At 35.5% G+C, this 26,556-nt stretch overlaps 1 protein-coding gene across 2 annotated transcripts in view; it reads right to left on the bottom strand.

Annotated features, from left to right (window-relative positions):
• The window catches only part of LOC131802584 (cytokine receptor-like), a 73,970-nt gene that overhangs the window by 24,948 nt on the left and 22,466 nt on the right, over positions 1-26,556 (bottom strand). Inside the window, exon 2 of one of the 2 annotated variants that reach the window (XM_059122914.1) lies at positions 23,820-24,157. In XM_059122914.1, coding sequence (XP_058978897.1) covers positions 23,820-23,857 — 38 coding nt within the window. In that variant the 5' untranslated portion in view covers positions 23,858-24,157. The remainder of the gene's footprint in view (positions 1-23,819; positions 24,158-26,556) is intronic. The other variant, XM_059122915.1, reaches the window with a different exon arrangement.

The raw sequence follows: 26,556 nt of genomic DNA, 5'->3' as shown, positions 1-26,556 counted from the left end.
TTTTAATGGAAAATTTGACTTTTATTTGACACAAATGTTATGGTCTATTTCACCGAGCAAAGCAATAGAGATTCTATTCTAGACTCACCTCCATTCTAAATTTCGTAAAGATCGGGCCATAATTGCGACCTGTAGAATGATTACAAATTAACATGGACAGACGGACATACATAGCCAGATCGACTCAGCTCGGCGAGATAGGAAGATCTATATATATATATATATATTCCTATGTGGGAAACCAATATTTCGAGGCGTTACATAATTTTTGGCCCAATCAAACTTATAATACCCCCAACACATAGTGTTTTAGGGTATAAAAAAACGCAATATATCGAAGTGTCTGAAAGTCGTGTAAGCAACATTGTTAGTAGAAATGAAATACGAAGGCATTTGGACGTCAGGTTCATGATCCTATTCCAAATTCTAAGATGTTTTTAACAGAGATTATAGCTACAAAAGATTAGGGATTGAAGCAAACTGCATACCCAGAATACCGAGAATAACCAATAATTATAAGGAATTTTTATTATCACATTTCAATGAAAATACAAATTTCTTGATATTTTTATAATTTTCTATTATTTTGAGAATCTGACAATTTTCCAGATCAATATCAGTTTTTAGTGCGTCATTTCAAATTTCAACCGTGAAATGATGGACATTCGCATGTACATATGTGTATGGGTACATGGAAATAAACGCAACAACAATTGTTCCAATATCAACATTTCGCAAAATGCCTGCAGTACCTAACGCCATACGCACAAACATACATACATACATTCGTAGAACCATACACTTACATTCGAATGGACTAATAACGAATATCAATTTTCAACCAATAACAAGAAATTATCAATGGCCTGAAAAACAGACGCCTGTCCTCCGACTGAGCGAACGCACATTTCGCATGAAATGCTCCCACTTCCATTTAAAACACAAATGCAGACGTCGAGCCAAACAAATGTCTATCGGCGGGATGAGATTTGACGACAAAAGAGCAGTTTGAAATCGCGATGCCCGAGCGAATTGGGATTTTTGTGAATTGTTTGAAAATGCTGCCTTAAATGTGAAGCGACGACACAAAATCGCAAGATTGCTATTCGAAGAGAGTTCAGCGGAAATGCTTTGACACCTCTGTTTCGTTTTGGTCTTCGCGGCCATAGATTCTATGCTTGAACAAATCGCTACAGATTTTGAAACAAAATACCTACATATTGTAATAAAAACAAATGTATTATCAAACACTCAAACGAAAGGACAGACAGAGCGGGGGTCAAGCTTAAGTGGAATGCAATGGTGCGAAAAAAATTGTTCTTAATCAGTTTCAAATTCTAAGACAATTGATATGTCTGAGTAACTCAGAAAACCGTGGTAAATAATTAAGGGTTTTGAGGGGAATGAAAGAATGCAAAATGGTAAGGTTAGGAAGAGTAATTAATAGCCAACTTCGATCCACGATGATGATTGGTATATATATTTAAGAGATAACAGATTCAGCTGCTGGCTCCATGAAGCCACAATAATTGGGTTGCAAGTTGGTAGAGCAACCACAGCAATAAATAAACGATAAACAACAAAGGAATCAAGTCTTACTATTTTGAGACAACATTACAAGGTTTTAAGCAACATAACTTTACCAGAGAAATACGACTAAAATCTCCCATAAAAAATCGAACTATTAAATGAAAAGTTTATTAAACAAATTTTAGTACCAGCAACTATTTACATCACCTAATCTTCTTTATTTTAACACTAGCAAGTCCAGCTTAAAATTTAAGGTTCGTCCCGACAGTTCGTGTTAGGACTTTTTAGCACTCAGAATGCACTATTTGTTCGGTTAGACAACATTTGTTAATTAAAACCTAATACATCATACCAAATTTTCAGACTTTCAACATTTAATTATTATTCGAAATTTTCTCTTTTTCGTAAAGAATGGCTGGAAAATGTTTACCCTTTATATCAACAAGTCTTCAAAATCTATCATCGAAGTTTACCGAGGTGGATATTAGTTAAACCATTGCACAATGGACCCACATCCAATTTTTCTGTCCAAAACTATTTGAACGTCTCTATATGTGAACCCAAGAAACCAACAGTGACCTCAATATCAAATTTCAGGATTTCAGCTCTATTCCCTCGCCCAATACCAATTTTAGTACCATTTAGTACTTTTCGAACAATTATAGTACACATTTCCAAAACCACATCCATATCTTAGCCATAGATACCAACAGAGACATCTTATTAGGATTTCAGCTGTATTTCTTCAACCAATATCAAATTTAGTACTATTTAGTACTTTTCGTGCAATTATAGTTCACATTTCCGAAATCACCTTCATATGTCCTGACTACACATGAACAGCGCCCTTAATACCAAATTTCAGATTACAATAAATTACAATAAATCAATACCAAATTGTAACAAATATAGTACTATTAAGTACCATTCTAATTTTAGTATCATTTAGTACAGATCGCACACTTAGATTTCGATCATTTGCCGATATCAGCTCCAATTTTCGACACTAAATGTGTGAGGGGTTTCAGATCTTAAATGTAAAATCAGAGTAATATCGATGTCAAATGTTATAATGCGGCAAAAATATACCTTATCGAAATAACGGTTTTATATAACATGTCGCATTTAACGAATTCCATTTGGAGACCACCTGGTACTATAAAAATTGATACATCGTTATATTTTTCTCAAACTTACATCAAGTTCAAAGAGGGGCAATTTCGGATCACTCCTTGTGGTATTTACACACAAATGGTATTGTGATATTTACCCATAGTGCCAATGCACCCGAACCTGGAACAGTGCGGCTAAAATTGCTTGTGGTTACTAGCACCCATAAAACTACATTGACCCATTTCGGACCTGCCTGCGAAACAAAATAACTAATGTGTAACAACGCTAGATCGTTTAGAGTTTAATTCTGATCGAGAACAGATATACCTTATAGGATCGGAATTGATTAATTCGCCGGAAAAACAATATGAATATACCATATGTTAGTGAAAAGGGTATAAACATATTTATGTTTTATGGACTTTTGATTAATTGTGACAGGTGTGTAGCAACGAACCCATTCACCGAATGATATTATCAGTGACACAACGAAAATGATTGAGAGATTAGAATTCGAAAGGTGCGGATGTTTTCAGTAGTTGATGAACTCATTTGTAGTACTGGGTCCGCCATCTAACGTTTTTTTCTACCATTACTTATTTAGTAAATGGTAACACTTTGCTCATGTCTGATTTGAAAGATAATTAATTTTATCTATCTTAACGAATATGGTTGTGTATATTTGTTTATATTTATTTGAAAATGAACAAGATATGGCCGTTATTACGTTGTTCACAAAAATAGAAGAGGATTTTGGAAATATTTGGTTTTCCAGATATTCTATCGGATTCTCTAAAATTCTTGTTTCAAATTTGGTAATATATAGCAATCCTTTTAGAAGAAAATTGACTATAAATGTTCCAGTTTTGGAATGGCCATATATACCTCTTTAATGTAAAACCATGGTACAATGAAATCAAGGTAGGGCACTGCTACCAATCGATTTTAATTGTTTTAATTTGCCTGACTTATTATGTAAAATTTATTTGTGTATGTATTATGTTCAGTTGTACGAAAATTGTGTAGAATTGTGTAGTGCGAATTCAGAATGAATATTGCGACGAAATGTACCCTGTTTAAGAAGAAAAAAATCAGTTTGAGACCGAAAAATCTTTAGAGATACATAAAACATGATTTTGAAAAGAAATCTTGAACACTCATTTAGTGTTCGCGTTTTTATACCCTACAACACTATGTGTTGGGGAGTATTATAAGTTTGATTGGACCAAAAATTATGTAACACCTCGAAATATTGGTTTCCCACATAGGAAAGTATATATGGGTCTTCCTAGCTCGCCGAGCTGAGTCGATCTAGCTATGTATGTCCGTCTGTCCATGTTAATTTGTAATCACTCTACAGGTCGCAATTATGAACCGATCCTCACGAAAATGAAAATGGAGGTGGGGTCAAGGTCAGAATAGAACCCTATTGTTTTTGGAGATGATCGCACGATATTTAGGGATTGAAATGGACCAAAAACGGAAAATTTTCTTGATTTTGCAGTTGCTCTATAGGCCACAATTATTAACCAATCGACGCGAAAATTTACGAGTAGATTGGGAGGTTTTCTTAGAAACCTCACTATCAGTACTCATAACTTCAGGATTATTTAACCCTTTACCTATACCGTTGTTATCTACCGGAACTGGGTGTGTGACAACACTGGCACTGTTCACGTTCAGTCTCAGTTGTTTCAGTGATATTAACTGAAACCGGTTGTGGAACAGTGTTCTCCACAGAAACTATTGCTTTGCGACTAGGCATTCCCTTAGTTGGTGCCTTTTTTGCAGCCCTTTTGCGTTTCTGGCCAGAAACTGACGGTGACGACACAAACTCATCTAATTCTTGGTATTTCTCATACAATGTAGAGAAATTCTCGAATCGGAATGATAGTGAGGAAAAATCTTTTTTCATCGATGTCAATTCCGACTGCAAATCCTTTACAAAATTATAAAAGTCTGCAGAGAGTTTCCTACATTGCACACAACACCAACGAACACCAACATTATTTCTAATTGTGTCTACAACTTTTGCATTAATCCTAGCACACTTTGCATGCCATTGATTAAGACAAAACCAACAGGTAACACACAATTCATCCTCTGCAACAATATTACATAATGCAAAAGGGCACGACATTTTTTATTTTAATTATTATTTATTTTAATTATAATTATTTCTTTTTTAATACACAAGTTACAGCTATATTTTTCAAGATTAGATCTGTAGCTGGAATTTTTTATTTATTTATTTATTTTATTCTTTTTAAATTCTTTTTTTAAATGTTGGCAACTCTATGAGATGACAAACAAAACAAGACGATATGTTACAACAACTAATTAGCTAATGTAACAAAAGAAAGAGGATAAAAGGAGAATGTACAACTACACAATTTGAAAATTTATATTACTTTAAAAGACAAAACAAAATTTTAAAACACTACACCAATTATCACTTTGAGTTAAAAAATCACTATTGAACACTTTAATGCACTTTTTTACCAGATTAATTAATTTAATAAAACATATAACTTAATTTTTTTCAAAAGCACGGAGCACCACAATTTTTTGACACTAATCACAACAGGGTTGCCAACTGACTTATACCAATAAAAAAGTTATATCTTTTGTTTAATTTTTATTCATGTTTGTCATATTTTTTTATCGCATGCGATTTTTTCAATTTGACTTACAATTTTGAATTTTAAATTTTCTAAATTTTAACACCCCCCAACACTACGTTTTGAGGGTATTATATGTATGTCGCAATTATCGTCCGATCCTCACGAAATTTTTAATTTTTCTAATTTTGTAGTCGTTCTATAGGCCACAATTGAAAACAAATCGACAAGGAATTTCGCATCGGAAGAGAGTTGAGGACAGACAAAAAGTCTAGCATTTTGTATGACCATTGGGTTATATTTAGCTGTAAAATGGACCACAACTTTCGCGTGCAATTGTTTTGAATACTTCAAAACACTATGGAGTGCGTGAATATTGGCCAAATTCTCCGGGTCAAAAACCTAAGGCATTATTTCAAAAACGAAATCTTTCAAAATGGATTTGAATGTAAAGGGACTTCGAATATATTGTAGTGTTGTAGGGTATCACATGGTCGGCCTCGCACGACTATAGCCTTTGCTTACTTGTTTTGTTTATTTATTCCAAATCAATGCGTTCGTTGATAGTAATTCTGGCATTTAAAATCCATACAGGTGGCCCTCTTTACTTGCAACTTTTTCTAACTTAGCCTGCCTTGTCTTCATTGTACCATGGGGAAAACTACCTATATTGATATATGTAGTCTTATCTCAAAAACATTTTAACGATAAAGAAACCATCTACATTTAATGTACATAAATACTACGGGAGCGGAGCTTTATTCACCCTTCATTATTCTATAGTATGGAACAGTTTCTCCTATGAACAGGAAATGTCAAGTTTCAGCCTTTTTGGATGGGAGATAATTCCATATCCAATTCTGAATCGATGTTCACTAAAATTGACGAAGACATTTTTATCTTGGCTTAATATATATATGTTGGCTTAAAATAAATAAATAAAACAAATTTAAACCAGTAAGGAAAGCTCAAAAGTCGGGCGGGGCCGACTATATAATACCCTACACCACTATGCATATTTAGTAGAGCTCTCGTAAAAAGGTTTATACAGGGCATTTCAGAGCTCTATGAGATATTTGGTACAAAATCAAAATCTATCTAATTCTATCGTGCATTTTACGAACTGTAGCTATCTCTGAACCGGGTTTCTCCAAATTTTACGTATTAGCTTCTAGACTGGTGATTTGGGCTGATATTGACCATTTAGTGCACATTTAACCCGAAATCGGATGAAGATATATATGAGAGCTATATCCAAATCTGAACCGATTTCGATAAAATTTAAAACAGCTATTCCTGTGCTCCATCTAATACCTGGTACCAAATATCACGGTTGTGGAGTGAATATTACGAATGTATGAGACTAAAACTCTAAATCGGATGAAACATATATATTGCTATATCTATATCTGAACCGATTTTCACTAAATTTGATATACTTGCTTCTAGGCTTAATTTGGTCCGATGTACTAAAATTCAGTCCATTTGGACTTATATCGGCCATTTGGTGCACAATTAACCCGAAATCGGATGAAGATATATATGGGAGCTATATCCAAATCTGAACCGATTTCGATAAAATTACAAACAGCTATTTCTGGGCTGTATCTTATATCTGGTACCAAATATCATTCTTGTGGAGTGCATATTACGAATGTGAGAGGCTTAAACACCAAATCGGATGAAAGATATGTATGGGAGCTATAGCTATATCTGGACCGATTTTCTCCAAATTTGATATACTTTCTTCTAGGCCGAACTCGGTTGGGTGTGCCAAAATTCAGGTAATTTGGACTGATAGTGGACATTTGGTGCACATTTAACCCGAAATCGGATGAAGATATATATGGGAGCTATAGCTGTTTCTGAACCGATTTTCTCCAAATTTGTTGTATTTGCTTTAAGGCTAATCTCGGTCACATGTGCCAAAATTCGGGCCATTTGGGCTGATATTGGCCATTTGGTGCACAATTAACCCGAAATCGGATGAAGATATATATGGGAGCTATAGCTATATCTGAACCGATTTTCACTAAATTTGATATACTTGCTTCTAGGCTGAATTTGGTCCGATGTACTAAAATTCAGTCCATTTGGACTTATATCGGCCATTTGGTGCACAATTAACCCGAAATCGGATGAAGATATATATGGGAGCTATATCCAAATCTGAACCGATTTCAATAAAATTTAAAACAGCTATTTCTGTGCTCCATCTAATACCTGGTACCAAATATCACGGTTGTGGAGTGCATAGTAGGAATGTGAGGAACTTAAAGGTCAAATCGGATGAAAGATATATATGGGAGCTATAGCTATATCTGAACCGATTTTCTCCAAATTTGATATACTTGCTTCAAAGCCGAACTCGGTTGGGTGTGCCAAAATTCAGGTAATTTGGACTGATAGTGGATATTTGGTGCACATTTAACCCGAAATCGGATGAAGATATATATGGGAGCTATATCTAAATTTGATCCGATTCTCACCAATTTCAATAGGGTTCGTCCTTGGGCCAAAAAAATATTGCTTGGAAAATTTCATCTCAATCGGATAATAAATGCGACCTGCATTTTGTTCACAAGAATACATGGACAGACGGACGGACGGACAGACGGACGGACATGCATAAATCGACTCAGAAAGTGATTCTATGAAGGTTGTCAAAAGTAACTATGGGTCTATCTCGTTTCCTTCTCCATGTTACAAACAAATGCACAAAGACATAATACCCTTACCACTATGTGGTGTAGGGTATAAAAACGTAATTATTGTAATACTTTTATGCGTAAACAAAAAAAAACTCCGTCTACCAACGCGTGAACATGCCAGGAACAGCTGACCATGAGAAAAGCGAATTTGGTGACTGTATCTGTAATCGATCAATAGATATGTGCAAAAAATCTAAAAGAGGTACCTCCGATTCTGATGCTATATCTCCAGTTCCAAGTAAAATTTCAAAAATTTATATGGCCTATGTTACTTTCAGGCAATGTTGTAGTGTACTTGGAAATTTTCAGGACAATTTGTGCAGCGGTTTTCGAGTCCATAAATTACAAACAAACATTTTCCACTTTCATCTCAATCGGATAATAAATGCGACCTGTATTTTGTTCACAAGAATAAATGGACAGATGGACGGACTGACATACATAAATCGACTCATTTACACCAGCACTTATTTATAATTATATACGATTTTCCAGGTTTATATGAAAATGTAGACATTTTTATTAGAATAGGGGTGACAAAAATATTCTCTTTTCTTAAGAAAAACCCTTATAGAGTAGATTCCTCTCTTTAATCCACATATGTAGTTGATTTGGTGATGCTAAAATATATGTCATCTAAATCTCTTTAGCTGCTATCATTGCTTACAAAATGATTTGATAATTGCCAACTATTTAATATTTCCTGGGAACGCTAATTATTTGCAGAGGAAAAATACCATTCCCTCAAAATGAATCATGCATGGAGTCCTTCTGTGAAATAGTGGCTGCGTTTTTTTGTGGTGTAGAATAGACCCCAAGACCTTTCCACACTAGCCTATTGGAGTGCAAACACCAAAGAAGCATACATACATACGTACATTCATATGGACATTTATTTTTAAAGATGTGTCAAATCATTCCCAAACTTAGCCAACCACATAACTAGGCAGCCAACCGTATATCATCGTTATTGTTATTCCTTTTCTTTTGGCAGTTTTTTCAGTTTTTTTTTTTGTTTTGTATTTTTTTTTCGAAAATAACCATACATGAAATTATAACAAAATAACAATTCCCAGATATCTTAATTTTTTCCCAGTAATCTGAGACCGAATAAAAATGCTGGCGCATATCCATATACCAATTTATGAAAATGTATTAGAGTGCCTCAATAAAATGGGGGAATATTGTTTTAGGAAAATATGAAGTGTATTGTACAATACAATTTCTCATTTCATATTTCACTTCTCTATAAGATCGGGCAATTATTTGAATGAAAATAGGGAGTAAAAATTCCAAGTAAAATTTCAATTCTTTAATCAAATGCAATTTCTCCAGCAACAAATATCATTATGAAATAATTACATTTTAGCATCAATAAATTATATACAAAATATAATTCCCATTCCTTTATTCTAAAACAGCTTGTCATACAAGGTAATTATTTGCGAATCTGTCATCAAGTGACAATGAAAATGTCAAAAAACAGTCGTTCTCCCAGCAAGAATTCTCATTACCAAAAAAAGCTTCTTATTATAGAGTTGCTATAAAGTGCATGACTTGACTTCGAGAAGGATTATATTAAAAATTATATATGCAGGGTGAGATGAAAAAAACTGCAAACAACTTCAGACTGCTGTCATTTCTAAGCCACTCGTCCGACAGCTGTTAAAATTATTCCAGGACAGCTCATTATATTGTTTACAAGCGTACAAAAGCATTTTGGTGAGAATTATCCAGAAAAAAAAAGTTATTCATGTTGGTATTCAAGCGTGATTTCTTTATATTTGGTTGGAAAACCACAAGTGGCTATAGTTAGAGCACTCCAGCATTTAAATGAGAATAAATCTTTTGTGTCTCGTACAATCGCTCGTTACCGTGATGCTGGTAGCGTAGCCCGACGTCAAGGAAGTGGACGGAAGAAAACAGCAACATCAGCAGAAATGGTTCGAAAAGTAAAGGAGCGACTTGATCGGAATTCGCGTCGCAGTGGCCGAAAAATGGCTCGTGAGCTGAACATATCGCAATATTCCATTCAGCAAATATTGAAAAATTAGTTCGGGGTAAAGCCATTTCCCCTTATTGATTTATTATTGATCGGATTTACCTCTTATTGTGCACAAAATGTGTAATATTAGTCCAAATAGGATGGAATTTGGTATATACGACCAAATTGATGGTAGAAATAAGAGTGGTTGATATAGCTATAGCTCTCATATATATCCGATTTGTTATTTTTGTCCTCTAAATCCGCAATATGAACTCCGTAATAATGATGTTCGGGGAAATATATCAAACACAGCTCAGGAATGCCTTTACCAAATTTTATCGAGATCGGCTCAAAATTGGGTATAGCTCAACTATAAATACATATTTACCCGATTTCAAGTTTATTGAGCACCAAATTTTTAATATAAGCCCGAATTGAATGGTCTTAGGCACATACGAACGAATTCAGCCTGGAAGAAAATGCATTAAATTCTCACATCCGTAAAATGCTCACCCCAACCTCTGCTAACTTTTATAGTGAACGGTTTAGATTTGGATATAGCTCCCATACAGGGTGAGAGTTTTTTTTAATTTTATTGAAATGTAAAATTTATTGAAAAAAATGTCGGAAATAGTATCAAATTTTAGAATAAGTTTAGATTTGTTCGAATTGGTCACCTTTGGCACGATTTATGGCCTTCAAACGGACAATGAAACCGTCACACGCTGCCCGAATGATGCTCTGTCGTATTTTAGGCCATTCCCGGCGAAGCCCTTGCTTGAGTGATCGACACTTTGGTATTTTTTAGTGCCAACCTTGCTTTCCAAAATACTCCAGACACAATAGTCCAACAGATTGGTATCGGGCCATTATGCGCTGGAAATGAAGCGAGGAACTTCATTTTGTAACCATTCTTGGGTGGCGCGTGCTGAGTGCGATGGTGCTGAGTCTCGTTTGAAAGTCCAAGTTCTGGAGCCAAAATGTTTGCGTGGCCAAGGCTTTAATACACCCTCCAAAATATTTTCGAAATAATACTCGTCATTTATTCTCATGCCACGGTCGATTAATACTAGCGGATAGCGACCATCGCATGTTATGGCGGCCCACACCATCACCGTGGTCTGCGCTTGAGTTCTGGTGGCCAACCGAAGAAAACCAAATAGTTCACCACTTTCGTCTAAGCGAAGCAACTCTTTAGCTTTTTGCTTTCGCACATGTTGGGACATCCTAATGTACACATGTCCGATGGAACGAACACACTCCACCATGAACGGCAGGAATACGTAGATTTATTTATGCCCACATACGATTGGCAGCACAAGTCAAGAACGGGTTGCCGTCCATTGTCCAACGACGGCATTGAATGGCAATGTAAAAACACAACAAAACAAACAACAAGGAAAGACGAATAAAATGATGGATACTCTCGGATCGAATTGGTTTGAAACAAAAAAAAAAAGGAAACAACAAGAGAAATGAAGAGCATTCGACAAGCTATAAACTTCTTGAGTAGCTTTATATTATGTCTGATATCGCCAAGATGACATTGTCAGAGCATTCATAAACTATTTATGAGTTCCTCATTATATTTTTTTGATAGTCGGGTTTAAAATAGTTTCGAATGTTTTAAAAGAAAACGACATAACTAACTTGGATTATTTTTAGACTGGGGACGAGTTTTTTCTGTTTTTATTAAATGGTATTATTTATAAAATGCTGCCACTCGTAATCGATAACATTTGAATGATGAATGAAATTCGAAGCAAATATTTTTAACGAGAAGCGCGAAAACATCTACAAAAATCAAAAATTATCTCCAATGTAAGCCAAATCAGAGAATTTACATCTCCGATTTTACACAATAGACAAACAAAACTCTATAAATTTTCGGCACTATGGGAAATATGAAAAACTAAGGATATTTAAAAATGACCTAAATTGGCTAAGAAAGTCATCTATGAAGAAGATCAACTTTTGATTGTTGTAAACGGATAAATGTTATGTTTTATTCCACAATGTAGAATGGCGATTTTGAGTCCGCACCATAGAAACCGAGGGAACAACTACGCTTGTATGTAGTAATATCAAGCGTCCAATACGTCCGTACCTAGGAACATTAATAGGAAGTTGAAATAAAAAATGAAACACGATCGTTTAAGCTATAGGTTTGACCCGATTGCTTTGTATCTTTCCTACAAGAGATACCAAATCCTCAATCGAAATATGGTCAAGACTCTCGCAATAACTAGAATTAGGGGATATCATTGTATACCGACTCTGCCAAAAGCTAAACCTATATTGATATACTTTTTGTAAATAGCGTTTTTCCATAATAAGAACACAAAATTTGGCAAAATTAAATGGAAAACATGGAAAGCTATTCCTAAAGGTGTACCTATACGACCCATTGTCTTTATTAATAATTCTGGATGTAATCCAAAGATTTGTATCAAATTTTAAAGCTTCATCTAAAATTTTGCGAAATATATCTCATGCTATTGGGTTCAATCAAATATATCGACACTTTGGTATTTTTTAGTGCCAACCTTGCTTTCCAAAATACTCCAGACAGAATAGTCCAACGGATTAGTATGCGGAGATTTCGGTGGCCATTGTGCGCTGAAAATGAAGCGAGGAACCTCATTTTGTAACCATTCTTGGGTGGCGCGTGCTGGGTTCGTTGGTTCTGCGGCCAAAATGTTTGCTTGCCCAAGGCTTTAATACACCCTCCAGAATATTTTTTCGATATTTTGTACATATTCGACGGACCCATCTGGCAACGCCATAACTTTTGACAGAGGTGTCACATCGCTTAATGACATACCGCGTTTGAAGCGTCAGTCCAAGCTGATTTTTACCATGAACCAATACACGCGCTCTGAAATAGTTGAAATTTACATTCAAAAGAAGAAGTCAAATGTGAAAACTCAACGTGCTTTTAAAACATTAAAAAATGTGAGAAGTGCGCCTTCTAAGAACACCATTAAGCGTTTATACGAAACATTTTCGACTGGTAAGGCTCTTTCTAATCCGAAGATGCCATATAAAAGGAATTATCCATAGACTAATAGATTAAATAAATAAAAGTCGACCAAGGCGATCGGCCGAGAATATCGCTGCCGTACGAGCCAGTGTTGAGAGGTCCCCAAGAACATCCCAAATTTGTTCCCGTACAAAATTCAATTGACGCAAAGAATGTTGCCTGCGGACAAGCCTCTTCGATTGGAATGGGCCCAAAAAAACATGGGTCCGTCGAATATGGGCAACCGTGTATTCGGCATTTATTCTGATGCCACGGTCGATTAATACTGGACACTGGAATAATTTTAACAGCTGTCGGACGAGTGGCTTAGAAATGACAACAGTCTGAAGTTGGTTGCAGTTTTTTCTTCTTACCCTGTATATACTTGGTGGGTCCTCGGAAGAATATATCAGGGCGTGGGATCTTATGGTGTAGGGTATGAAAAATACGACCAATTTTAGGTGCTTAATTGACAAGTGGATTCTAGCAAGAGATGTTTGGCACGATTTATTTATTTATTTATCCTGTCTTTATGTCGTCTTCTAAAACATTATTTAGATGGTCCAGGCAAGAATCATTGACTACAACTGGATGGCTGACTGACATTCCCGGTTATGAAAAGACTAAGTTGTTAAGAAAACAAAACGGACATCAAACGAGCGTATGTTGTTGTGCAATTTCAAGATATGTGTCCACTGACTGGTTAGCTGACTTATTACTCCTCCTTCCGAATGCATGTTTTCAAGGCGCTTGGAGAAGCAATGGTGCTGTTCAAGTGGCTGACACACACCGCCACAGCCAACAATCGGTCTTTTGTTGTCGACTGGCTGGCAGGCTAGCTGTGCGGATGGCTGGTAGGCAAGTTTGGCGTTCGGCTAGCAGTTATTGTTAAAAATGTAAAAATTATGATTTCTCAGAAGTGGCACAATATTGAATAAAAACAAAACTCGACTTGACAAAAACTCGTTCATTTGAATTGCACAAGAATGGACAAAAAGAAAAAAACCCAAACAATACTCGATATTGGCTAAAATGGCAGAGCAGAAAAAAAGAACGAAAGAAGCGCAAAGCATCCAAATCAAGAGACGACAACAAAATAAATTTTCGTACCAACAAACATTTTTGTACATATGTAATGTTGTGATCTGTGGATAAAACTGTGCGCATATTGGGGTGTACTTGAGATGTCGTTTGCAAATGTGTCATTTAAATATTGCAAGGTACTCATTGATTACCTTATTAAACTATCTTTAAATTAGACAAAACCACCCCTTTAACTTAGTACCTGTTTTCTTAAAAACGTACAATTTTTGTTACCTATAGGAACATGTGAAATAACTTAAAATTTAAATTTATACTTTCCTAAAAAACTGAAACTTGGTTACACAGGCTGATTCCAATATACAAAATGTAAACGAAATTGGAAATTTGTTTTGGATCATATATCTTGATCTTTGAACATTATAAACTTTTGTACCAGGAGGAGTGAGTAGATTCTCCGAAATCGGTCAATGTTTGATAAAAGCAAGTTAAAAATATCAGTCGGTTTTGCCGACAGATGTATACCCTCAGCCAATATTTGATTATTCAAATATATTTTGACTTTGGCCCTCTATGGAGTTGGTTCCGTAGGAATGGGCCAATATTGTCCATTTCGTACCGGAACTAAATAAATATGATATAAATATCGCAACGTGCCATGTGGTACCAGAAGAAATGGTCCGATCCCTACCAACTTTATAACATTTCTTGTGTTGATAGAAATATTGAGATGTGCCAAGTCTAAATGGAATCGGATGTTAATTTCGCGATTTTAGAGCTTTATGTATATTCAAAATTTTTACCTTTGTGGGGGAGGATGGCCGTATCAAATGATATATACCCTCTCTAGTCATATGGTTGAGGGTATAAATAACAGACGGAGGGTACAGACTGACGGCCGGAATCTCCCTCTCTCTCTCTCTCTCTCTCTCTCTCTCTTTCAAATTCTGGCATAGTTCCCGCATACGGTCATGGACGCATAAATGGGACAAAAATTCGCGAGGAAACGTCTATATGAAACCCTACATCACTCTGTGTGTGTTTGCGGATCATTTCGTAAATATGTACGGTATTTTGATTGTTTTATCCCTACTACATGAGATGGGCAATACTTGTGTTCTTTCTCAGAAGGAAGAAAAATTTCGTAAATGTCGGTTCGCATGACTCCCATATACCGATATTCGGCACATATGACTACCATTTTTTCTAGAACAAATCTGTAAAGTTCTGTATCCTATGGGAAAATGTTGGATACTGGATGAACGAATCGTTCTTTAAATAACAGAATTTCCTCCTTCTAATATGTAGTTTCCCGTTAATATTCAATTCACACACTTCAAGAATTTTTTCTTTTCTTTTAGAATCGTCTGGCTTTGTTTCACCGATAAAACCGCAATCTGTACATGATAAATGCAAATTTGCAGACCAATTCAATTTATTTAGCTCTCCATATCCGTTAATCTATATAAAACGTCCGAATTTGTTATGACAAGCATATCTTCGATATTTAAATGCATTCTGTTTTGTAATATTTCCATCGGAGGCAATAAATGAAAAAATATGCCAAAATTTGCAATGAAAATGTATTCTCTAAAGAGAAGAGCGAAATTGCTGCAAAATTACTCCTAAAGTACCTGACGTGGGTTGTCATCTTTAACACTACATCCAATGAATAGGTAAACTCACGTATTAGTCCGGCAAGCAAAAAATATCGCGGTTGATATCGATTTCTAATTGCGGAAGATACATCTTTCGGGAAGAAATGAAAGCAAGCGCTTCGCCGGGAATGGGTCAAAATACCGCAGAGCAACATTCGCGCAGCGTGTGACGTTTTCATTGGCCGTTTCAAGGCCCTAATTCGTGCCAAAGGTGACTAATTCGAACAAATCTAATCTTATTCTAAAATTTGATGCTATTTCCGACATTTTATTCAAGAAAATTAAAAAATTTTAAATTATTGCAGTTTTTTTTATCTCACCCTGTCCTATCGCATTATGCTATATTACCGTTACACTCTTATGTACAACTTAAAACTATCATGCGATAGGAATGTACCCATCGACAGGTATACAAAACGTTTATAAAGGACAACAAACCATTTGTTGTGGAACATGCATGCGGCCGTACAAAACATCCCGACCGCCAGCCAGACAGTCATCCAGCCAGCAACAGAGATTTCATTTGAACCCACTTCAAAGGTAACAAATAACTGGTTGACAGCCAGTCACAAACGGTGTATCATCAGCCGAACGAGCTAACAAGGAGCAAGCAACACCAAAAGTAGACAAGATTTATTATGATCATCAAAATCGTGGTTATATTTGCTTTTTTTTGTTCCTCCAGTACAATATGGGAGTCATATTCATTCTGTCATGGCGTTTGTAATTTTCTGTCGCGGTTGTAAGAAAAAAAGTTTTGGGCCGCTCATAAATAAAATATCTCTCTTGAATATCGAATCCCGGTACTGATTTTCTTTGCCACAGGGTGGAGGGTAAAAAATGTTTCGCCCGGCCGCACCAATATCCGCTTTATTTACTTCCTATATTTTTGAAATTTCTTAAATGCTACGCCACAATGCAGTAAACCAAATGTCGGATGTCTGTTATTTCTTCAGAAATTAATTTTAACTGCTTTTGAAGGAGTTCTTGTCGACTTCTCTAAATGGTATGATTGATATTTGATGTATCCATATATACGGGTACCTCTAGATATTTGGTATTTTGGAGCTTTCTGTTCCAATTCCAATTAAATCTGCTAAGATTTGACATTTCGGATTTCTCTGTTGGTGATTAACTCCTCCTTCAAAAAATCAATATACATAAAATTGTGTAAGCTTACTGTCTGATTGCCTCATCAAAGACCAGAAGAGACATCTAGGTAAATAGAGACAATATTGCAGATAAAAATAAGAGAAATATTTTTGATTTTAACCCTCAAGCGAGCCAACAAAGGGTCCGATATCGAAGCCAAATCGATTTGAAAATATGGCCAAGACCCTTACAATTAATTAAATCTGGGGGTATCATTATATAACAACATTTGGCATAAGGACCCAGAACACCGTTTAGGGGGTTGATCTTAAAATGAATACTACCAAATGCACTTGCGTTTTCTACACTTTTTACTTGCAGCGAATTGAGAAAAAGTGTTAAATTGTTCATTGATAAAAGGTTCGTAAATTCATAAATACTTTGGTCGAAAATCGTATTTTTATCTTCAATATTGCCGAAGGCACTATATACCTAAAATACACGGATTCAGAGGAATCTTAGACCGAAAATTTACAAAAGTGAGAGGAGAAACTTGTCCCCTCTATTTAGATTACTTTGCGATGTATATTTTCAAAACGTCGATACTTGTGTATTTTTTTAATATCCTCAGAGTAGGGTATATATTATTTAATACGGACAAAACGTTCCTCATCAAGACAAAGGTTTTAGACCCTAGCTCTCTAGCGCAAACTTTCCAAATCGCAATTTTTTATCAGTGCTAATTCAGGTGCGAAAATGAGCTATATCGGTCCACTTCTTCAAGTAATTTTGAAAAATTATAACTCTTATAAATTGCGAAATAAGTATCCGATTCTTTTTAAATTTCACACATCCAAATATTTCTATCAACGCAAGATCATGTATGAATATGGAATGTATCGCACCACTCCTTCCCCACACGGGTCAAAATTTTGAATAACCATGAAGCTATTAAAAAGCGGAATGAGCATCCGATCACTTTCAAACTCGGCACATCCCAATATTTGTACTAGCACAAGACCTGGATCGAAGATGTTAGATATCGAACCACTGCTTCTGGTACCTACCCCACAAAGGGGTCAACATTTGAAAAACAATTAAGTTCATAAACGCGAAAGAAGCATACGAATATTTTCAAACTTGCAACATCTCTTTCTATATAAGTGGTGGGAAGATGGAATATGTTGAATCACTCCTTCTAGTGTCTCCCACACAAAGGGTTCAAATTTTGAATAATTATAACTCTTATAAAATTTGAAATAAGAGTTCCAATGTCTTCAAATTTCGTATATCTCAATTTTTCTACCAACTCAAGATCTCGTGTGAAGAACGAATAGAACAGAGCACTACATCTAGCACCTTCCCACAACGGGTTCAAATTTTGAAAAACCATGAAACTCATAAAACGGGAGAAAAGCATCCCAATACTTATATCAACACAAGATCTGCGGTAAAGATGGAATATATCGGTCCATTCCTTCTGGTACCTCCCCCAGAAAAGGGTCATAATTTTCAACAACTATATTTGTTATAATTTGTGAAACAAGTCAGAGATTCGTCCTGTATTGAAATATTTATCTCAACCGGAGATCTGATGTGAACTGATTCTGGTTCCTTATTCACAAAATGGTTAAATTTTTTTAACACATATTCGCGTAAAATTGAAAATAAATATTCGATTTTCATTACATTTTGCACCAAATATCGGTCCACTATATCTAGAACCTCACGAACATTTCAACATTTTCCACAAATGATTACATATCTGGTATTGAGTGAATAGTCAATATCTGGTACGAAATGAAAAATATTCCTAACCTACTCTTAAAAATACTTCTTCGGTACCATTCGAGGTCAACATTTAAATTATCATAATGCAAGTCAACAATTATTTTGATAAACGAACATTGGCGGATGGTACTGATACTTTCTAACTGGATTTTCCCCGTAATTATTGAAAAAATTGAAATTTGTCGCTCTCTGTAATTTTTTGTGTTTCACGGCACTGACAGGGTGAAATTAGCAGTTTTTTCTTTGCATCAAAATTTCATACTTGATCGCCTTATAAAAAATTTAAAATATTGATTTTTTTACTACTTTCGTAGACCAACGAAATTGGGTTATGGAGAATTTCTTTGGAAATACCACATTCTCCCAGATTGGCAGCTGAGTCCATGCCACAGACCTACACAGCCAGTCCCCTTCAATTCCATAACACTCTTTAATTGGAAATGTTCTCAGAATTATTGTTGTTGCTGTTGCTTTTCTTCATTCCATTTCATCCAAGACTGGTTGTTGGTCTGTTTTAAATATAAAATTCAAGCTAATTTAAAATCTTTGACTAACCTATGCCCAAAAAAAGAGAGATAAAATAAAAATACTCTGGGGGGATTCCATTGTTTGTTCGTCTGTATGTGGAACTGTTTGTCTGAACGTTTATTTATGCTTCGATAATATAATCGACAATAAAACCGGAAAGTGTGAATTGATTGATGCTTTATCAGTTGATTCCAACTCAAAATCAATCTGTGCTTTTTGTTTATTTTGATAACAAATTTCATTTTTTATAAAATTTGGTAGAAATGGCATTTTGGGGAAGAAGTGCTTCCCCGAAAACAAATTCATTTGACAAGTTTTAACAACTTAATGAGGAGGTTATTCGGCAAAAATAAAAAAGGAAAACTGGAAGAATATTTTGATAAGAGTGCCATCGATGAGTCATCGCCCAGTTAATTTCAATTGAGAGCCATAAAACGTTCAAAATAATATAATTACCAGAAACCGGCTACAACGATGTACGACATCTTTGTATTACTCGACACTACAGCTGCGACGCAATATTGACCTTCCGCACAATGTTTTTTTTCCATTACCCGCTGTTCTTGGTAATCTCCGTTCTTCATCAATGCGCACATTTAGTGGGGCACTCACATGCAGATGTAGGTACATAAATACGGATCGTGGATTAATTAAGCATATTTTTCTAATTTTGTAACACCGCGTTATGCGTTTGAAAAAATACAATTTAGAAACACACTTTTGTAATTGTGAAGCTTTCTACAGAGATATTAATAATTTAAATCCCGTCATGGTCTTTAAGCAGCGTTTATAGCCGCAAAAAAAAAATAGATGAACTATAGTTATACTGGTACCGTAGCCCGACGTCAAAGAAGTGGACGGAAGAAAACAGCAAAATCGGCAGAAATTGTTCGAAAAGTAAAGAAGCGACTTGATCAAAACCCGCGTCGCAGTGGCCAAAAAATGGCTCGTGAGCTGAACATATCGCAATATTCCATTCGGCAAATATTGAAAAACGAGCTGGGGTAAAGTGCAAGAACTAAAAAATACCAAAGTGTCAATCACCTCAAGCAGACGCTTCGGCGGGAATGGACCAAAATACGCAGAGCAACATTCGGGAAGCGTGTGACGGTTTCGTTGGCCGTTTGAAGGCCATAATTCGTGCCTAAGGTGACCAATTAGAACAAAACTAGACTTATTCTAAAATTTGATGCTATTTTCGACATTTTTTTCTTTCATTCAATAAAATTTAAAAAAAGTAAAAATAAGGGCGGTCGCCCTTTTTTATCTCACCCTGTAGTGTTAAGGGATAAGAAGGACCTGATTCACCCATTACTTGACAAAGGGGAGTCATCGATAAGTACATTATATTTCAAAATATCTGCACTGCCTTCCAATTACGTCTTATTTCTTTTCAAAGAGTGTTTGATAAAAAGTTAGAAACAAATGTTAAATTCCATTTCTATTGAAGAATGTTTATAAGCAAGAAGCTTGTAAATTTCTCCACTCATATTTGTCTGTGTTTTTTAGTAGTCAATTATTGTTTGTTTCGGTTTCTACATTTTCAAGAGTACACGTCACCTCTGGCTGTCATACTTTTTCGATAGACATGGTCCAATAGAACACCAGCTCCGCCATTATCACATTTCAATGACCGTATTTGCATAAATTAAACGATAAACGTTTTATAACCAAATAAATGAATTAACACAACAAATGTTTATGGCTGACAAAAGTAACCCACATAAATCGAATTCGAAGAATATTTTCTTGTCTTTGAAACAAGATTTATGATGATTTGAAAAAAAAAAAAAAACAGAAAATGGAAATTATTTTTGAATATTTTAAAAAGTACTAATTACAGCATTATCAAAACAAATAAGAAAGCTGTGAGTTTGTCCGGGCCGAACTTTGAATACCCTCCACCATTTGGAACGCATTTGCGGTTATAATAGGACATGGACCTGCATAGATAAATTTTGTCATAAGCCATTACAATATTCAAATTCCGGTAAATAATGTCACTAAAATCATCAAAATACCGAGGTACCGTTATATTGGGACTATACGAAGACGTGGACCTGCACAGACAATTTTCTGTCTTAGGCTGCAGTATCCATTACGAACTTCAAATACCAAATTTGAAACATTCCCGGCGAATTATGTCGCTAAAATCATCAAAATACCGAATACAAGAGGTACCGTTATATAGGGGGTATATGAAGACGTGGACCTGCACAGACAATTTTCTGTCATAGGCTGTGTATCCATTACGAACTTCAAATACCAAATTTGAAAAATTCCCGGCGAATAATGTCGCTTAAATCACCAAAATACCGCAAAAGGGCGGTACTATTATATGGGGGCTATACTGAACAGTGCACCTAAATGACCCATTTTCAATACCAAAAGTCCTGCAGACATAATACATATTTGAGTAAAATTTTATCAAAATCCTTCATTTCGTTCTTAAGCTAGAATGAGTTCCACAGACGGACAAAAGGATAGACGGACGGACATCGCTAAATTGACATAGAATTTTATGCTGATCAAGAATATATGTACTTTATGGGGTCTAAAATGTGTATTACGAGGTGTTCACGTATTACGAGTAGTGAAATAACTGACCGACTAGCTGAAAATGTGTATTAAATGTGTGAACTGCACTAAATGTACTCAAATTGGAAAAGTTTGGCTTAGGGTGAACAGATGAAGCCGAAGTAGCGAGCAGCGAGCACTTGCTAGGTACACTCATGGTACAACAAGGAGTTAGAATAGCTTCGTAAATCTACAGAAATACAGCTTTGAGGCTATGCCCGCCTCCTGGCAGACTCATTCAAAATTATATACAACAATTTGTTTTCATTTTTTTTTTCATATTATTCCTCAATTTTAAATGAGTCGTATAGCCCGAAAAATGCATGAAATGCCCGGATTTTCTCTCAAAAACATGATCCAAACTGTTCAATCTTTCAACTTCATGGCTAATGAGCGAGCCGAATTCTATGTGTCTTCCAATCATGGGTTTTGAAAATATTTTGTTTTCATTTTTCAAAACAACAAATACATACACAAAATTAGCAGAAGTCGGGCACACTTTGGAAAAAAATTGTAAACAGCTGATAGCTCTACTTTACCAGCTCTTAGCTCTACCTTACCATGGCACAGTGGTCGCTGCCATTGGCCAAAATTCAAAAACTGAAAATCAGATATTTATTGTCAAATGTGTGCACATGAACTCTTAAGAGGTTAAGCTTTTTAGAAAACATAATAATCTGGGCTTCATTCTAGCGGAACACTTCGAAAATAGCATCAAAAAAGAGAAAATGTAGTTAGTTGCTTTTTTCAGTGGGATCAGTGAAAAAGTGGAGTAAAAATAGATCTGTATTACAAAATTAAATACATTTTAAAATGACAATTCTTGGCATAATTATTGAGAGGCAAGGTATTGACTTATTTTTAGTGCAGTAATTTGAGTGTTTAGTATTTGTGTATAATATAGACGATGTGAGTGTTCTGAGTGGCCTTTAAGATTAATTTTGAAAATAAAATTGGATTTCAGTTAAAGTTTTAATTGTTTCCCCCCCTGAATCCTCCAATGTGATTTTTTTCACCCCATTAGTAATGGTCCTAAGATGCTAGAAGTGCTAATTTAACTTTCAGATTTTGTCAGATTTGTATGTTATGCCCAATATACTGAAGTGACTTCGCTCCAATTTTGTCAGTTCTATGGTGCTAGTGACATAGTATATGTTTTTGTTGTTTGGGATTGATAAGGATATAATTTAGGATGTTCAATAATGTTGCCTGCATTGTCTTCTGGGTATACTATTAATGTCGAAAAATTTAAGGTCTTTGCACTGGAAAGAGTATGACACTATCTTCCACCCACAGCTCATAAAATTTTAATACATGCACCCGACGTTATAAATTTGTCATTGTATCGATTGGAGAATTATAGGAGGATGCCGTGGAGTCTAGAAAAAAAGTCATAAAAAAGTTTCGACTAAATCATACCCGAAAAAATTCTCGTGTTTCAACAAACACAGATCTTATTAACCGTCTTCTTCTGAGCTCTGACCATTTTATAACGGGGCAGCGAACGTTACCAAACAATAAAAAATCTATATTATTAAAATCTGCATTTGATTTACTTATATAACACTGAAATTTAAAAAATATCCATTAGTAACTTTGATTTAATTTTATATTGAATTGTTTATTTTGATAACAAAAAAATTATCCATTTTGTTTACAAAAAATAATCAAATTTGAAATAAAATTTGTATAAAAAATACTTCTATTTTTAAAGGTACCTTTACAGGGGACTCTACCTGAAGGCGGGCCGTTCCAATTAATTTAAAGTAAGACTATTTTTTAGCTCTTTAGAACGTAAAATGCCAAATAACAGAACAATATAGTGTACAAATGTGACAAAAATTGGGCAAATGACCCTTATTCGGGAGGTTCGTTGTAAGGGGACCATGCCAAAACATGCATCGACCATATCTATTTTGTCAAATTTTTTATTTTTATCCCATCAATGTACCATAACCAAAGATTCATATTGATATCTGCACTGAAAGTATTTTTGGCCGCTGTTCCCATACGACCTCGACCACTGTGCATGGGTACACTTGCATTAAGATGAATAACAAAATCTCTCAAAAATGTTTGACACAAAACCCCCAATTCATCAATGATTCTTGTTTATTTTCTTTTTTGAGAATCAATAGCAATACTCACCAAATTCTGTGAGAACGATGACCACTGAAGAGCACCATTGTCGTTGACTCCTTTCAACGGTTTATTTTATTTTTCACTTTCGTGTTGCTGTTGCTGCAAATAACGATTGGAGGTGTATCGGAATTATCGCTTCAGTTGACGATGGTGGAGCAAAACTCTTCATCCATAGGTAATCATCGAGGTGCTAATCGATTTGTTGTTCTCATAAAGGCCTCCATGCATTCGAATGTGTATGTAACTATGTATGTCTGTTGGTATTCCAAAATAGTACGCGTTTCACTGAGAGATATTACGTTTGTAACGTTTAGTGGTTATACGAATGAATGAAATTCACATGCCTGCAAAAAGTTAAGAAAATTAACACATTTTTCAATTTAAAATTCTCAAGGTGTTGAGTATTGTTGTTGCAAAAGATCTTATCTTTCCTCAATGCAACTGGGCAAACGTCATACATAACAATCATTAGCTATAAAATCGTCAGAATGAGAAAAAGAGTTTTTCCATTGTTTGAAAGTGTATCAATCAGATAATTAGCTTATATCTCGTTTTCCTTGTTTCTTTTATGCTATAGTTTTCATTGATACCATAGGATAGATCGTCTTTATCAGAGGTCTGATCCAAAGAACTTTCCATTTGTATAATCCTATTGTCTGCATATGAACATAGGTATATGCAGACATTAGAATAACAAGTCTTTTCTTTTTATACCCTCCACCAAAAAAAGTATGGAGGGTATATTAAGTTCGTCATTCCGTTTGTAACTCATCGAAATAATAATTTTAGACCCAACAAAGTATATATATTCTTGATCAGCGTAAAATTCTAAGACGATTTAGCCCTGTCCGTCCGACTGTCTGTCTGTTGTAATCACGCTACAGTCTAAACGAATTAAGATAGTAAGCTAACATTTTGCACAGATCTCTCTTTTGTCTGCAGGCAGGTCAAGTTCGAAGATGGGCTATATCGGTCCACGATATATATCCCCCATATAACTGTACCCCCCGATATTCGGTATTTTGATGATGTTAGCCACATTTTTCATCGGAATTGTCTGAAAATCCACACAAGGAGTTCCTTGTGGGTACTTTATACCTCGGCAGAGAATTATCTATATAGGTCCACCATATCGTATAGCGCCTATATAACGGTACCCCCGATATTTGGTATTTTGATGATTTTATCCACATTTTTCAATGGAATTGTCTGAAATTCCACAAAAGGAGTCCCTTGTGGGCATTTTACCCCCTTAAAAAGAATTGTCTATATATGTCCACGATATCGTATATCCCCCATATAACTGTACCCCCCGATATTCGGTATTTTGATGATGTTACCCACATTTTTCAATGGAATTGTCTTAAAATCCACACAAGTAGTTCCTTGTGAGTACTTTACCTCTTGAGAGAGAATTGTCTATACAAGTCCACGATGTCGTATATCCCCCATATTACGGTACCCCCCGATATTCGGTATTTTGATGATTTTACCCACATTTTTCATCGGAATTGTCTGAAAATCCACACAAGGAGTTCCTTGTGGATACTTTATACCTCGGCAGAGAATTATCTATATATAGGTCCACCATATCGTATAGCGCCCATATAACGGTACCCCCCACGGTATTCGGTATTTTGATGATTTTATCCACATTTTTCAATGAAATTGTCTGAAATTCCATAAAAGGAGTCCCTTGTGGGCATTTTACCCCCTCAAAAATAATTGTCTATATATGTCCACGATATCGTATATCCCCCATATAACTGTACCCCCCGATATTCGGTATTTTGATGATGTTAGGAACACTTTTCAATGGATTAGTATTAAAATCCACACAAGTAGTTCCTTGTGAGTACTTCACCCCCTGAGAGAGAATTGTCTACACAGGTCCACGATATCGTATATCCCCCATATAACGGTACCCCCCGATATTCGGTATTTTGATGATTTTACCCACATTTTTCATCGGAATTGTCTGAAAATCCACACAAGGAGTTCCTTGTGGGTACTTTATACCTCGGCAGAGAATTATCTATATAGGTCCACGATATCGTATAGCCCATATAACGGTACCCCCGATATTCGGTATTTTGATGTTTTTAGCCATAGTTTTCAACGGAATGGTCACAAAGGGTTCTTTGTACACAAGGGGTTCTTTGTCAGCACTTTACCCCCCGACAGAGAATTCTCTATATAGGTTAACGATAACGTATAGCTCCCATATAACGATACCCCGCGATATTCGGTATTTTGATGATTTTAGCCACATTTACCAATCGTATTGTCTGAAAATCCACACACGGAGTTCTTTGTGAGCACTTTACCCCTGAAACGGAATTGTCTATATAGGTCTACAATATCGTATATCCCCCATATAACGGTACTCCCCTATATTCCGTATTTTGATGATTATAGCCACTTTTTCCAATGGAATTATCTGAATATCCACACCAGGAGTTCCTTTTGAGTACTTTACACGCAGACATAGATTTGTCTTTATAGGTCCACAACAGAGGGCTGCAACGAGTGTGCAAAAATTCAAGCATACTCGGTTTCTTTCCTGATTTTTGTTGATGCAGTCGTTTAGTTTGATCTGAATGAAATGACCGTTTTCGCTTCGGATCGAATCGAACGCTCAGTTTGAATCACTTCACTCACAATCAAACATGAGCGTTCGAGACGGTTTGATGTGTTCAGCAACGTGAGTTGATCGAACACATGAATGTAAATGAGCAATCAC

The sequence above is a fragment of the Musca domestica genome, unplaced genomic scaffold (genome assembly GCF_030504385.1).
Source record: "Musca domestica strain aabys unplaced genomic scaffold, Musca_domestica.polishedcontigs.V.1.1 22, whole genome shotgun sequence".
NCBI classification, from domain to species: Eukaryota; Metazoa; Arthropoda; class Insecta; order Diptera; family Muscidae; genus Musca; species Musca domestica.
This window is presented reverse-complemented; position numbering and strand designations above follow the sequence as displayed.